The 15,933-nt window shown below is 45.1% G+C and overlaps 1 protein-coding gene across 9 annotated transcripts in view; it reads left to right on the top strand.

Moving 5' to 3' along the window:
* The window catches only part of ERI3 (ERI1 exoribonuclease family member 3), a 131,249-nt gene that overhangs the window by 272 nt on the left and 115,044 nt on the right, over positions 1 to 15,933 (top strand). For 4 of the 9 annotated variants that reach the window (XM_010847804.1, XM_010847803.1, XM_010847808.1 and 1 more), the window contains exons 1-3: positions 1 to 163; positions 2,583 to 2,658; positions 14,271 to 14,548. In XM_010847804.1, the coding sequence (XP_010846106.1) occupies positions 29 to 163; positions 2,583 to 2,658; positions 14,271 to 14,548 (489 nt within the window). In that variant the 5' untranslated portion in view covers positions 1 to 28. Of the gene's footprint in view, positions 164 to 2,582; positions 2,659 to 8,764; positions 8,930 to 14,270; positions 14,549 to 15,933 lie in introns of those variants that run through there. The other 5 variants (XM_010847805.1, XM_010847812.1, XM_010847806.1 and 2 more) reach the window with 5 other exon arrangements.

Here is a 15,933-nt window from a genome sequence, read left to right as displayed (position 1 = left end):
GCGCTGGCCCCGAGGAGGGGGCGTTGCCATGGCGACAGCCTCTCCCGCTGCTGACGGGGGGCGGGGGCGGCCCTGGGAAGGAGGGCTGGTCTCCTGGCCCCCTGCTCCTCCGCTTACAATCCCTTGGACTTGGATGGGCCCGAGTTGGGGGCAACATCCCGGGGTGGGTGATGCGGCGAGGCCCCCCAGATTGGGCCCTGGTAATGCATGCGGGGTGAGGGTCGCGGCGCGCAGTTTGGGCAGCCTGGGGTGCTGGCCCATGTGCTCACCCTGGATGCATATGGTCTACTGAAAAACGTTCAGGCAGAGAGGGAGACGGACAGGGCTTTGCAGGACAGGCTGGGTGAGGTGATTAAGCATGCTGACTTCTTACCTGGGGTTCCTTAGGAGAAAAAGAGGTTTGATCAAATAGGATAGAAAACTAACAAGGAGATGGTAGATAGAACATCCCCTTTACCCCCTCTCCGACACACATACGCGCAGACACGCTAGGTTAGCAGTTTACGTCTTTGTAAATCTGTATCCGTGGTAGTAGTTATGGTGGAAAGAGTGAATAAAGGGCCTAACTTGGCTAGCTTCCTGTTTGCTTTTCCTGCAAATGCTCCAGCAACAGGTGTTTTCTTAAAAAGTCATGAACTTGGATTGGGGCTTGACTGCAAAGTCTTGCAAAATATAACTGCGTCTTGTTGACTTGAAAAATGCTGAACATGGCTCCTCGCTTGAATTCTGTCCTTAGGGCTGGATTTTGCAAACTGGTACTACCCATCATTGCCTCTGCTATAGGTTTCTGGTATTAGTTCTTGTCAGACATTTTATCAGCCTTCCAGCTGAAGGGCAAAAAACCAGGAATCCCATTGGCTAAAGACTGTACACTGTTTGAACTATAGTAGGTTGTGATTGGCTGAATGATTTTTGATTGTAGAGTTTCTACCAGAAATTGGCTTCATCAAATTCTGCTTTATTTGGACTTTATCATACACAGCATGCCTTGTTTTGGTGGGTTCATGCCTGGAGCTTAAGTATATTATACCTGAATTCCCTACCATTTAAAAGCCAATTTATAAACAGGGACTTGGAGTGTGACTCCACTAATGTGTGTGTCTGTGATCTTGGTTAGAAACCCACTTGGCTGCCTCTCCTTAGAGAGGTGGGGGTTGGGGGAAGGTAGCTGCCGGGAAGTGATTGATAAGGTTTCCTTTATGGATTCTGTGGTGCTTCACTGGAGCTCAGAGCACTTTGGCAACTTAAGCACTCCAAATTAAAAGCTCATTAACTATTCCTGCCCAAAGATCCTGTAAATAATCGGCTAGCTAGGTCACAGAGCTTGGCTGAGAGCTCTCCTTGCAACTTGAAATTTCCAAATAAAAGTGCTTTTATTCCCTTTCATTTTGAAAAGTGTTTTCTTTGTGGTGGGGTAAGTTGGCGAGTGGCATTTTCCTAGGGTATCTAAGTAGAATAAAGTGTTAAATGTGTAGAGTGGTAGACAGGAGTAGATTGGTTCCAAACCTAGGTGTTTGTTTGTGCAAGTGTGTTGCTTGCTGGCTTACAAGGGCACCTCTCCAATTTCTAGTCTTTTGGAAGATGTGATTAGTAAAAGGTGTAAGATTTATGTGCTATGAAGAGAAAGTATGGAAGATCTGGATTAAGTGATAAATATGATAGGTATCCATTGATGATTTGACTTGGGATTTGGTTACCTTGACTTAGAACTTGAGGCAGACCTGCATGTATTCTGCAAGTGTTACCTGCTCTTTGTGGCCCATTTGCGATACAGGCTGTGGTTTTGCGGCAGTCAGTGCTTGCTCCAGTCCCTGCTTCAGTTTCTGAGTTATGAATATTGTCAGCTGTTACCAGTGTCCCCTCCTTGACTAGACTAGGATTCTGGATTATCCAGAGAGCCACCGCTTCATGGCCATTTTTCTCAGTCCAGGCTCAGATATTTTAAATATTTAGTGTCTCTAGGAGATAAACCTTCTTTGGAAGAAAAATATGCCACTGGAGAAAATGAAATTCATCATTCCAAAAATATATATGTTGACCATTGAAAAATGCAAGAGTTAAGGATTCCAACTCCCCACACAGTTGAAAAATCTGCTTATAACTTTTGACTTCTCCAAATTTAACTACTGATAGCTTTGACTGGAAGCCTTACTGATAACATAAGCAGTTGATTAACACATATTTTGTTTGTTATATGTATATGTATTTGCATTTAACACATTCATGACATCTTATTTTTTTGTTAAAATTTTTGGCATGTCTAGGCTGCTTGGCTTATCTGCAAGTTTGTAAATATTGTCAGGCATCTTCAAAAAAGTGTCCAGTATATTTATTGAAAAACACCCTAACATAGGAAGTAGGCCCACACAGTTCAAACCTCTGTTGTTCAGAGGTCAACTGTAGCTTCTGAAAACTCTGTACTGGTACTGTGCTTCTACATAGATAACTGTTATCCCAAAGTAGTTTGAGTTTAGGAGTTTGAAGTATAGTGTGGTCTCAAGTTGTTTCAAACAGCAGCCCCCTGGGGATATGATCATTTATATTGAAATAGACTTGTTGCAGAGATGTGTATTTATCCACAGCATTGGGGCTTTCCAGCTCTCACTGAACCTTCAGCATCCCCAGCGGCCAGTCTTGGCATCTTCGAAGTAAGGAGAGGTGAGAAATCTTATTGCATGGTCACGTTTCGGCTTGATGTCTTCCTGATGAGTATTTGGGCTTGGGGGGAAGGGAGTGGGGACTGGTGCACACTTTTACTTTTCTGTAGTTTTTTCTGACAAAATACCATATGCTGAAAGGTGACTGAAACTTATGCAAAGTTTATGAACTGGTGAGAGTTGGAGGTGGGGTATCCAGGCTTTCAGGTTCTGCCGTGATTTCTTTGTGGACATTGCACAAACACCTACTTGAAGTTCAGGAATGTTGAATAGAGCTGGAATAATTCTTTGTCCTAAGAAATACACATCTTAAGACATTAGGAAGGATCATCTTTATTTGTTTTTTTATAAATGCATTTTACCAAGGCCTTTGAGATGTTGGTTTAATTTGGGTTGTGGATCACCTCTGGGTAGATGGTTAGTTCCAGCCTATTTCCATTTTATGAGGATTTTTGGGGCTGGCTAAAAAGTTATACTCTGTTGATTGATATCCAGGATTCAGAGGCTGTTTGTTGAATAACTGAGGTCCAGGCATTTTGCTTGGTGTTGGGCTTGTGAACAAGACAACTGGTATCTCTGTCCCTAAAGAGCCTACATGGGAGAGACAGATAGTAAAGAAGCAGTTACGAGACCTCAGAGGGCTGTAACAGGGTAGGTATATGTGCTCTGAGAGGACTTAGAGGAGCTTCAACCCAGACTGGTGGATTCAGGGAAGGCTTTACAGAGGAAGTAATCTACTCAGCTAGAATGAAGATGTGAAGAATTAAGCGTAAAGGTCAGAGCTTTCTTGAGTTTGAGAAGCTGAAGTTCAGTGTGATTTAAACACACAGAACTCAGTGGGCAGGGAATAGGAGAATATGGTAAGAAATGAAGGAGAGGTAAGCAGAAGCCAGGACCTTATCAACTCTTAGGATTAAGTAGTGGGTAGGAAAGAAAGATTAGGTCAGCAAACTTTCTGTATAGGACCAGGTAGTAAATAGTTAGCCTTTATGGGTCCATGTCACAGTGGTTTACTCTGTTGCTATAGCACAAAAGCAGCCATAGTATGAAAATGAATGAGCATGGCTGTGTTCCAGTAAAACTTTCTAAAAACAGGTGGCAGCTGGATTTGGCCTGTGAACCAACCACTAGATCAGACCATCATAAAAGTAGTGAGAAGCCATTGAAAAGTTTTAAGCAGCAGCCTAATACTACATTTGTGTTTTGGAAAGTTTGCTTTGATTTCAATGTTCAATGTTAAGAATAGATTGGGGTAGGCAGAGAGACCAGTAAGGAGGCTGTGGCAGTTACATATGGGTGACATTTTATATTTTTGCTACTGAGGCAATGTTTTGAGAACTAAAGATTGAGTACACCTGAATCTTTGCATCGATGTGTATGCTGTCCTCTTTACTAATTTTCGGATTATCTACTTGAGCTTAAAGGATATCTACCTGAGAAATTGTTGGCAATACCAGCTATTTCACAGACTAGAAAAGATGGGTGGGAAGGACAGGTCGGTGTGGAATGCGTGAGAAGTTTTGGGAAACTTTTCTATTGAAAAAAGTGGGAAATGTAGCTTGGGAGAGATTTTAGTCTTTGGTCTCATAGCTTAATGTCAATTACTTTGAACTTCCTGAACTGTATACACAGAGGGGGATCCATGTTCCTAAGCTTCCCAGGATATTGCCTTATTCTTTACATGTCCTACTCAGTCTCTCCTTTGTTTGCTTGTAGGAAACCGGTGACCTTTCTCTGGTTTTTTTGAGAATGTCTCCTAGTTGAGTATGACGGTATGTGTCAGGTACAGGGACCAAATAAAGTATTTGTTGAGTGTCTGATGAATTGTCTTCCTCCTCCTACAAGCTCTGGTGTGCATTGCTGGGGGGAAGCCTGTAGGTTTCTGATAGCAGTGCTTATGTGACTTTGGGCAAGTGACTGACTTCTTTGAGTTTAGCTTTCATGTCTGTAAAATGGAAGGTTGGTTAAGGATTTGATGAGATGTAAAACTCCTAGCACGGTGTCCTTAACTTTTGTTATTAATAGTATTTTACACAGTTTTTTAAAAAAGCAGCTAGCAATCGGGTGACTTGGCCTTTGGCTTAGTACATTTGGGGTCCTCACAATTGTCATCGTGGCCATGTAATGAAAATGCAGCCCCTGGTGGAGGCAGCCAGCAGACAGGAGTAAATTATAATTAAGGCAAGACGCTGCTTTTCACAATGAAAAATTTTCAGACAATAGGAGTCCCATGCAGAATTCCAGAACTTTTCTTTGGGGTGGCCCGTTAGCCCCAACACCATCAGTGAAGTGAACTGGGTGAGCAGCTACCTGAGAGAAATTCATCAAAGTGTGACCAGTCATTTCTCCCAGTCTGTCAGGGCCATTATTAGTGTTGCCACCCTTGTGGCCCTTCGTCTTTGTAAAGTGCTTCTTGAATGTTTTTTTTTTTTTAATTACTTTTCACCACCCCTCTGGGAAGTGGGTCAGGTGGTCAGCATTATTGTCCTTGCTACACAAGTGAGGGAACTGAGGCCCAGGATGGTTGAGTGTGCTATCAGCTGGAGTGGTTGCCTCCCGATGAAATTGTGTGAGTTTATTGCTGTGATTTCTCTTCCTTTGAGTAAGAGGTGTACAGTTGATGCAGAACCGTGGTCTGCTGCATGCCTTGTCCACATCTGCTCGTCTTGATCTGTGTCCGTTTATTCGCTTGGTCCTGTTGGGTTTTAATTGATGACTGCTAGGAACAGGCCTGCTGGGAAGCAGATTCCCTTTGGGCCAGCCCCCTTTGGGGACATTCTTGGGGGAGCCTTGGGTGACGAGAGATTGCTTTGATATGTTCAAAATTGTGCCTCGTGCCCCACAGCTACAGGTAAAATCAAAAGGCAGATAATTTATGGGAGTGTCAGAGCTGGCCGCTGGCACCTCAGGAGGCCATTAGTATGCCTGTTCAGACCCTCTGTGTCCTTGCCATTGATTCCTCTTTGCATGAGCTTGACTTGGGAAGCTGTAGATCTGTGGGTAGTGATTGGATGTGACAGTCCAAACACCGGTCCCTAAATTAATCCTTTTAATAGTATTCCCGCACCAAGGCAGTGCTGGCTCACTCTCTCTAACTGGGGAGGACAGAATTGGTGGGGGGTGGAGGGGCAGGAAGAAGAGAGAAAGAAAAGAAGCTTTTCCTGGTTCTTAGGCCCTGCTCTGTTCTGACATGTTCCAGTTCCAGAGCAGATAACATCGTAAGTTGTTCAAATGTTGCCTCCCACTTACTTTGTGCCTGGCCCTGTGCTGAGAGTACAGAAATGAATAAAACATGGTCCTTGCCCTTAAGGATCTAGGTCTAGTTCAGTGTTCCTCACACTTTTTAGAACTCATATACTTCTTAGATGGAGAAAAACTATGCTTTACTTTAATGCTACTTGGAATTTTAAAATGGTTTCAATGGTCCAACTTAAGTACTTTTTACACACACATATGTAACATATACCCCTACACCTATCTTCTATTATTCTCACCTGATGAAACTCCCTGAAAGTTCTCATCTCCCTGAAAATGACTGGTAAGAGGAGAATCAGGTAACTAAAATCTTACAGTATAGTGAGATGAAAGTTAGGAAGTAGGAATAAACTGTGCTGCTGGATCATTTAAGCAATCAACTTTCTGATGAGGTGTCAGCGAAAGTTACTAAAAGGGGGAGATTTGAGCTGGGTTTTGAAGAAGGAGCAGTAATTTGCCTGATGAAAATGGAAGTACATTTCAAAACAGAGGGAGCAGCAATTGCCAAGGCACAGATTTGTAAAAGGAAACGTCACATTAAGGGGCCTGAGCACGAGCTGGTTGTCACCCTGCTTCCTGCCAGTTTCTTTGCTCTGTGAGATGGGCAGATTTGCTCCTGTGGAACTGGGTTGAGGAGAGGCTTTGAGCTCGTTGTGCTGCAGTTGTTCTAATCCAAGACAGTGCTTCCTGTTTCCGCTTCTGTACCCAGGGCTGCAATTTGGTTTTCTTCTTAGAAACAAATTTGGGTGATTTGGACAGACTTAATTATTGCTTATGGTTGAGTTCCTTTTAGTTAAAATCATATCTTAGCTCAGAAGAAAAACTACAGTTGATAGGCATTGTTAGCCCCATGGCTGATGGGAGAATCAGCCAAGTGGAGACTGTGGGCCCTCAAATGTAGGAGAGGAGAACAGAGCCCTGAAGAGCTGAGTGCATCTCAGCCTTAGTGTTCTCGTGTGTGAAATGAGAATGCTGTTACCTATTTTGCTTGATGGTTGGGGGGCTTAAATGAGATGAAATATGCAGATTAACCACTGTAGTGCCTGGCTTATAGTAGATTTTCAGAAAATAGTAGTTTCCTTTTCTCTTTCTCCTGTATTAACAATAATTCCCTTTAACTGAGATCGTACTATTGTGTAAAGCACTTTGTACATATTATATGATCTAATTTAATCTTTATGAGATAGGCATTATTGTTGTAGCTATTATTACAAAGAACATGTGGTGGAGTTGGGATTTGAACCAGTGTTTGTCTCATACCAGCATTTTTAACAACTACTTGTTTCTATTCCAGTTCTCCATCTTGGAAGCAGGGAAGTAGCCAGTTCTGGGAACCTCCCATCTGGGGTCAGATACTGTTCTACGAGTGTGGGAGGAGCTTAAAGGGATGAGGATACCATACCATACCCTGCCCTTTTTCCATTTCTATTCTGTTTATGGTGTGTTAGGAAATGAGCCTTTGCCCCCTTTTCTGTGCCACGGGGCACAGCTGACATGCAGGTCTTTGCAAAGAGAGGTTTCTCAGCTTTGGCCCCTTCGAGGAGTTGGCCCAAGTCACTGGATGTGGCTGAGGGTTAGCAAACAGCAGGCAAATCACAAACAGGCACTTCTTTTTTCTATGCTGTCTTGAGTGGCTGAGATGGGCTAATTGAAGGGGAGAGGGAGCCTCCTATGGCTCGTGATGTTGCCGTCAGAGTTTTGTGTTCCTGAAGGTCTTTAGCGACTTTAGCTCTGCTGATAGTTTGGGTTTAGCAGCTGCTTCCGATGTTGGACAGATTCTCCCTAGCCTTGTCGTGGAGCTGAAGTAGCTAAAGCTCCAGGCCAGGAGGGTGGTGGGTTGTACAGAGAAGGAGGGTGTTTTGTTTGAGATGAGGACCCAGCTTTAGAGTTCCTGCTTCCATTCTGCTTTGGGGCCATCAGGAAGTCATGTAGAGGTTCCAGGCTTTTGTAGGTCTGTCAAGCTTTGTTGCACCTTCAGCAGACTAGGCTGAGCCCTCAGCCTTCTGGCCTCCACTGTGAGACTGCAGAAGAGCTGAGGGGACAAGTGCTGGGGCCTGCTGCTTGTGTTGGGGCAGTGGCCGGAGGCTCTGAGCTGGGAGTTGGGAGTCCCAGCTTCTCTTCTTACCCTTACTTGCTCTGTGAACCTTGGACTGTTCTTTTCTCTTTCTGGGGCTCATTTTCCCTGACTGACTGGACTGTGTCTCCTCTTAGGTTTTCTTGCACCTTTGACAGTCTGTGATTTTCACAGAAAGTGCTCCAGCAGTAAGAATGCACTCATTAGACTGAACATTATGACTCTCGAAGGCATGCGGTTTATTTATATTTTTCCCAGGTTATTTTAGCTACTTGAGGCAGGGCCTGTGACTGATGAGTTGCAGACAGGTGTTACTGTGTTCTTGAGGATGCCTCTGTGGCTCAGGTGCCTGAGTACTTGTGCTGCTGCAGGTCAGATTGGGGCAGGGACTTGCCCTGAAACTCGGTGCTGGGCATGCTGCAGCTGTCCCACGTGCTTCCAGTCACCTGGGCCCAGAACCTGCCTCAGTGCCCTGGGGTTTCTCTGGAATGCACCTCTGCCTCCCAGTCTGGCTCCCCCACCCCACCCACCAACGTGTGGCTTGTAGAATCTTAATTCCCTGACCAGGGATTGAACCCAGGCCCACAGCAGTGAAAGCCCTAAGTGCTAACCACTGGACCACCAGGGAACTCCCCAGTCTGGCTTTTTATGGAATGGGTTGAGTTCAGGGATGGTACAAACCCATACCCTCCCCAGAGATATCCCAAGTGGATGGGGAGGTGGGGTGGGAGTGGACCCCATATTTCATGATGGGCTTCTCTTCTTTTCTCTCCCCCAGGCTCCCCTGGCCTGCATGTGGATATTAAAGGATGGCCCCCTCCTTTCGCCCTTCCTTCCCCCTCCAGTAATGGAAGGCTATAAAATGTCTATTTACCCAAGACACCAGAATGACTCCTCTGTGGTTCCACTAATCTGGTGATTTGGTGCTTCTCTGGTCTCTCAGGTAAATACGGATCGAGGCTTTTTATAAAGGCATATTATTTCCCTCATTAAATGTGTGTTTTGGCACATGCGTTATTTACCTGACCGACAGTAATGGCTGCAGAGGAGCCATTGTGTCTGTTGTGTAAATACTCTACCCAGAGACGGTCCTCCAGGGGCTGTGGCGCGGGCCTGCGCCTCCGAATTGGGCTGTTTTCCCCTCCCCTGCCCCACCGGGAGGCTGGTCCCTTTATTTTGAGGAGAGAGAATCATTCATTTTCCTCTTTGCCATAGGCTACTTACTACCTTTAATTTGCTAGGAGAAGGAAATGGGTGTCAGAGTAAATGTGTGTAAATCTTGGTCTCAGGTGAAAGCTGGTGTGCAAATAGATATACAGAGAACATAAACGGTTCCTTTTGAGTTCCGCCTGTCAACTAGATTCTCATAGTCCCGGTTGATGATATAGGTTATCGACTTATATTCTGCAGACTTGTGACTGAAGTATAAAGACATCAACAGAAAGGGGAAATCCCTAAGATGTCAGCAGGTAGACAGGCAGGTGGGGTGCCTCTGCAGGGAGTGCAGGGGTGTTTCCGGAGCAGATGCCAGCAGTGGCAGGAGTGCCCAGTGAGGGGGCACTGGGCGGGGGCACTTAGGATGGAGACTGTGCATTGAGGGCTGGCTTTTGCCAGCCTCCGGGCAGCCTACCTTCTGTAGGCAGTACGGGATTATGGCTCCTTCATGTACCGTTCCCTGTTGCACTTTTTTTTTTTTTTTAATAACATTGCATGTGGCTTAAATTTTTTTTTTTAAGTTTGAAATAGGCCAGATTTATATAAAGTTAGAAGTACAGTACAAAGAATTTTTTTTTCCTGAACTGTTGAGTTGCCTACCTAACACTCCATCACCCTAAATACTTTGCATGTATTTCCTACGTGCAAGGACACTCTCCTACCAAACCATAGCACAGACATCAAAATTAACATTGATATGTTGCCTCCATTTAATCCTCAAACCCCATTCAAGTTTTGCCAGTTGTCCCAATAATGATCTTTGTAGCAAAATGATCCAGTTCAAAATCATGCATTGCATTTAGTTACCAGGTCTGTTTAATCTCTTGTAGACTTTTCCCAGTAAAATTTCCTTGATATTCATGACTTTGATACTTTCGAAGATTACAGGCTGGTTATTTTGTAGACTGTCTCCCACTTAGGGTTTGTCTGGTATTTTCTCATGATTAGATTCAGGTTATGCATCTAATGCAGGAGACCCTGGTTCGATTCCTGGGTGGGGAAGATCCACTGGAGAAAGATTAGGCTACCCACTCCAGTATTCTTGGGCTTCCCTTGTGGCTCAGCTGGTAAAGAATCCGCCTGCAATGCGGGTGACCTGGATTCGCTCCCTGGGTTGGGAAGATCCCTTGGAGAAGGGAAAGGCTACCCACTCCAGGATTCTGGCCTGGAGAATTCCATGGACTGTACAGTCTATGGGGTCGCAAAGAGTCAAGCAGCCCTATGAATCACGTCATAGACATGATTGAGCGACTTGCACTTCATTTCATGCGTCTTTGATAGAAATATCACAGAAATGATGCTTTGATTTTCTCATTGCATCCTATCATGTGATGCATGATTTTGATTAATCCCCTTATTGATGTTCATTTTGCTCACTGGATTGGGGAGATGTCTGCTAGGCTTCTGCACTGTAAACTTACTCCCTGTTAATAAGCATTCTGTGGGTAGATACTTTGGAACTATGTGAATTCCCTTGCCAAAGTTTAACTTTTAAAATTATTCATTTATTTATTTTTATCTTAAGGCCTCATGGTTTCCTTTTTTTATTCAGTGCATAATAATCCATTAATATTATTTACTTGCCAGTGGGAGCCCCTTCAAGCTGGCTTCTGCATCCTTTGAGTGTCTCCCTGCTTTCTGGCACAACAAGATGTTCTAAGCTCATCTTGTGCTTTCTCTGCTGTAGCCCTGGAATTGGCCATTTTCTCCAAAGAGTGTTGTTTCTCCCTGGCCCTTCAGTAAACAGAGCTAGAAAATATGTATGCTGCTGCTGCTAAGTCGCTTCAGTTGTGTCCGACTCTGTGCGACCCCATAGATGGCAGCCCACCAGGCTCCCCCTGTCCCTGGGATTCTCCAGGCAAGACACTGGAGTGGGTTGCCATTTCCTTCTCCAATGCATGAAAGTGAAAAGTGAAAGTGAAGTTGCTCAGTCGTGTCCGACTCCTAGCGACCCCGTGGACTGCAGCCCACCAGGCCTCTCCGTCCATGGGATTTTATGTATACATGTATCTATATATTTGTGTGTAGATATATACTAATCCTCACATTTACACTTAGCTTTATTTTTATAGCATATATGTCAGAAACCTTGAGTTCAACTCCAATTCCAGTTGAAGATATTTCCAGTTCCACTTTGATATACGGATGTTTTTCCCTTTGCATATGAACAGTGAGAAGCCTGGTCCCATTACCCTTAATGCAATCCCCTTTTGGATCAGTCCCTCTGTATGTAACTAATCTCCCTTTGTTGCCACTGCCCTTTCCCCTCTTGGGTGTTTCTTTTACCTGCCTGTGGCTCCCACATCAGGCTTCTCTCCCCTCTCTCCCAGTGGATGCCCTTCGTACCCGACTAGGGCTGTGGTGCGCTGCATCACACCTTCCTGCCTCTTTATGAATGCTGATACCTACCCCCACCCCCCAACGCACATTCTCTTCTGTTCCTCCCACTGCAGCTGATGGAGACTTCTACTTCCCTCTTCCACAATTAATGGCTCTAAAGCTATTAGACTGAATTTTGTAGGAAGAGAAGAGCTGCCTTCTTTTTCTTGACTTGAGTTGAACTCGATTTTTAGAAGTAAGGGAAGTATGGAACCCAGTGACTGCACACATGTGGAGGCCTGGTCTAAAATTTTTTTAAATTTTTCAAAATTATTTTTTTATTGGGGTATAGTTGTTTTACACTGTTGTGTTAGTTTCTGCTAAATAGCAGAAAAGTGAATCAGCTATATGTATACATAGATTCCCTCTTTTTTGAATTTCCTTCAAAGACTTTTTACAAGAGAGAAGCTTTGTGATGTGGGTGAAATCAGTTGAGAAAGGAAGCGCTGGCCATTGTGAGGACCTCTGGCTCTCAATGTGTTGTCCATGGCAGGGGATAGGGCATGTATAGCATATGGTATGGGAGGTCTAGAGCAGTCAGGGGATGCAGAAGACGTTGATGCTACTCTGAGATTGCCTTATGCATTGGGTTTATAGGCTCCAAGTATGGGGGTCCTGGGTTGGCCAGGTGTGCATAACCCAACAGAATGATAGTAATAATGGTAAGCTAATACTTACTGAGCCCTTTGTGCCAAACCCTGCTCTCATTTCACTCTCATTTAAGGAGTAGGAGCTGCTATTGTCATTTTACAGGTGAGGAATTGAACAGAACTTGCCCAAGGTGCCATGGGCAAGCAAATAAGTGGTGAAACCAGGATTCAAACCCAGAAGTGCTCCTTAATCACGATGCTTAATTGCCTGCAGTATTGGGCAAGTTGGGTCTGATTGGCCATAAACACTTTACATAGTATATATACACTGGAAAACATTAAAACTTTCAAAAGTACTTATACATGGCCTGACTTTGAGGACCTAGAGAAGAGTTCTAAGGCACTGAGGGACTTTGAATCCAAACTAGAATGTATAATCTGAGCAGACTGGTGTCTCCCATGTCAGCAAGGGTTCTAGTACTGTTCAGGAGTGGGTGACGTGGAGAGTTATTTTGGATTCCAGCTTTCAAAGGAGTGTTGGCCTGTTTGCCTTTCCAAGGGATTCCGTAATGAAACTCAAGCCAGCCTTTGTCTAAGCCAGGCTCCGGATCTGGGCTGCGGGATCAGGCTGTGTTTTTGGAGAGGCTGTGAAGCCACGGTGAAAACAAGCACTGTGCTTGTGCTGGGATCGTGAAGAACTTAAAATACTTTCCAGTCCTAGTTCTACATGGGCTCTCACTATGGGAATAGGCAAATTGTGGACCCACACCAGCATATAAATACACAGGCAAGTTATTGTAGGTCCGTTTGTGTGTCACAGGAGAGCCGGGATGAGAAGTAATACTTGGCATTGTCCGTGTTCACTCAGGTGGTAGTAACATCGTTGCCTTGAGGGTGCGCTGGACTTCTGGCTGCTGACCGCCTCCGAGCTACAGCAGGGAGCGAGTGCCCACTGCAGTCTTTCAGAGACAAGCTTTTGGATCTGTCAGAATGGGGCTTCAGAAAGCTTAAACTGTGGCTGTTTCCATATTGAGCAGCAGGATTTCTTCTTTTACTTTGAGGATTAAAGTTGAGGGAATTTGAGTATTGGGTATGAAATGGGAAAAACACAAAATTTCTGCTTTATTCCTCTTTTTTTTTTTTTTAAGGAAGCTTGAGTTATTTGTGAGTAAAACTTAGGCTTTGATTTTTATATTTTGTTAGCCCTCTAAGGAGCAGACATTCTGCAAATTTAAAGGGCAAACTTGAAAAGTGATTTGGATTTTTTTTTTTTTTTTGCACATGTTCACTCAGCAAACTTTACTAGATTTTTAGCAATGCTCCCATTACTGCCACATCTGGGTTTTCTCTTTTTCTTCCCTATTTAAAAAAGTCCTGCAGTCATTCAAGGCCTCTAGTAGAGAGTCTAAAGGCAGGGGTGGGAAAGGGCTGAGGCTGTTGCCAGCTGTGCTCTGCAGGCGTCATTCATTCCCCCAGGTGCCACTTACTGTCTGGGGGCTGGGGAGTCACCAGACTATGGTGAGCAAGCTCCCTGTGATGACTCCGCCTGCTTTCCAATTGGAAGAAGGGAGGCAGGCATATGGAGACGGCAAGATACAGAAAGGAATGCCAGGGGCAAGTGGCTCGGACTGTAGCTGAGGACAGAATCCTGGGCATTTTCTGCTGTTTGAGTCTACTTAGCGCCCAGGACTGGTGCAATGGGGTCACCCCGGGTTACTTTGGGAAACTTAGCTTTAGTGTTAACTGTTGCCACCTGAGACGTGACCACAGCATTTTTGTCTCTCCTCTCTTTTGAACTTCAGAGCTCCAGTTAAAGATCAAGGCCAGAGCTGCATCTTGTTTTGAGATGGTCTGGGAGACTCAGAGCTGTCATAATGCTGTGGGGGCCAATGTTTAGGGTCTTGAGCTTCAGTCATGAATACTGGGATTTAGAAAAGGGGCACAGAAACTCTGGGGAGTGGTTCATGTTGTCTGAATATTCCTGAAGACTAGATGGAACAGGGCCACGGTGGGAGGGAGTAACCCAGACTCTGTTCTTTTTTTTTTTTTCTCTTTCTTTTCCTTTCTTTTTTTTTTTTTTTTTAACTTTCCTCCCCTAAGTTTTAGATGCTTCTGGATGTTCAATGCTAGCACCTTTACAGACTGGAGCAGCTCGATTTTCTTCATATTTGCTTTCAAGAGCAAGAAAAGTGCTGGGCTCTCACTTGTTCTCTCCTTGTGGTGTTCCGGAGTTCTGCTCCATATCCACCAGAAAGCTGGCGGCCCACAGCTTTGGCGCATCCATGGCGGCAATGATGTCCTTCCCTCCCCAGAGGTATCACTACTTTTTAGTGCTGGACTTTGAGGCCACGTGTGACAAGCCACAGATTCATCCTCAGGTAACTGTTGCATCATTGCTTCAGCAAAGGTGGGGTGGGCAAGGAGGGAGGGAGGAGAGACTGGCTTTCTGGGACGCAGAGGCACTTTCTCTTGTCTTCTTAGCTTTTAGCTACACATCTGGAGTTCCTGCCTAAGAAGCAAGACTTGCCTCAGGCATCCTAGGGCGAGGCAGACCTGAGAGGCCTCTGGAGGCAACTGGGCACACTGTTTCTCTCTGGTCTCAGCCTTTGAGAATCAAATATTTCCTTCTGTCCCATCCTTCCTCTCTCCTTTCCCTCCCCTCCTTTCTTCTCCTGCTGCTGCTGCATGTTGTAAGGAATACTGTGTTAGTCAGCCTCCAAGATGGCTCCCAGTGATCCTTGCCTCCCGATACTCCCACCTGTGGTAGTTCCCCTTCCACACTGAATCAGAGCTGGCCCTGTAGAGTCAGTGGGGCAGCACGGAAGACACTGTGTGACTTCTGAGGCTCAGTCATGAAAAACATCGCAGCCCACCTTGCTCTTTCGGATCAGTTGCTCTGGAAGAAGCCAGCCACCATGCTTTGAGGACACTCAGGCAGCCCTGGGGAGAGGTGCATGTGTACAGGAACTGAGACTGATAGCTAAAAGCCAGTACCAACTCGCTAGTGATGTTTCCTGGCCCTGTCTCGAAGTGAATCTGCCAGCCCCAGTCAAGCCTTCAGATAGCTACAACCCCGTGGACATCTGACTTTAACCTCAGGAGAGACCCTGAGTCTGACTGACCAGCCGAGCCACTCCTGAATTCCTGGCTCATAAAACTGTGAGAGAATAAATGATTATTGATGTTTTAAGCCACTAAGTTTTGGGATGATTTGTTACACAGCATTTGACAACTCAACCATTGTTGCACTGTTGGGAAGGAACATTTCTTGCTTTTTTTTTCTTAATTACCAGCTGTGTTCAGGGATCTTTTACTTTTTAAGGCAGTGCTGCTAGGAAGCTTGGATTAGCAGCAAGAGACTGGTGCACCTGTGATACTGGAGTGCTTGGTATTTGCTTTGGGGGTGTGCCTGGGGGTTGATATGGCAGCTCATCATAGTGTGGGGGTCCTGGGTGTGCCTGACTCTAGAACTGTAACTCTTCCCTGTAGGACTGGATTATCAGGTATGTAATTTGGGGCTGTGTAGACATGTTGGTCTGGGAGTAGCTTTTAGTAGTTAGAGGAAGACAAGAGGATGGTAGGAGCCCTGCACAGGTGAACTGGGTTCATTTCTCATGGTTGGTTTTTTCCCAGGAAAGGCTTCTATCTTTAGATGGGAGATTATTTTCCAGAAAGCAGGTACCACAACGCTTTTACCTTCCCCTACTCCTCTCTTTCCTATTCTCCCTTAAGCTAGTGGTCTACTTTGGGAAAGGACTGAAAG

Source organism: Bison bison, unplaced genomic scaffold (genome assembly GCF_000754665.1).
Source record: "Bison bison bison isolate TAMUID 2011002044 unplaced genomic scaffold, Bison_UMD1.0 scf7180017864256, whole genome shotgun sequence".
NCBI lineage: Eukaryota > Metazoa > Chordata > Mammalia > Artiodactyla > Bovidae > Bison > Bison bison.
This window is presented reverse-complemented; position numbering and strand designations above follow the sequence as displayed.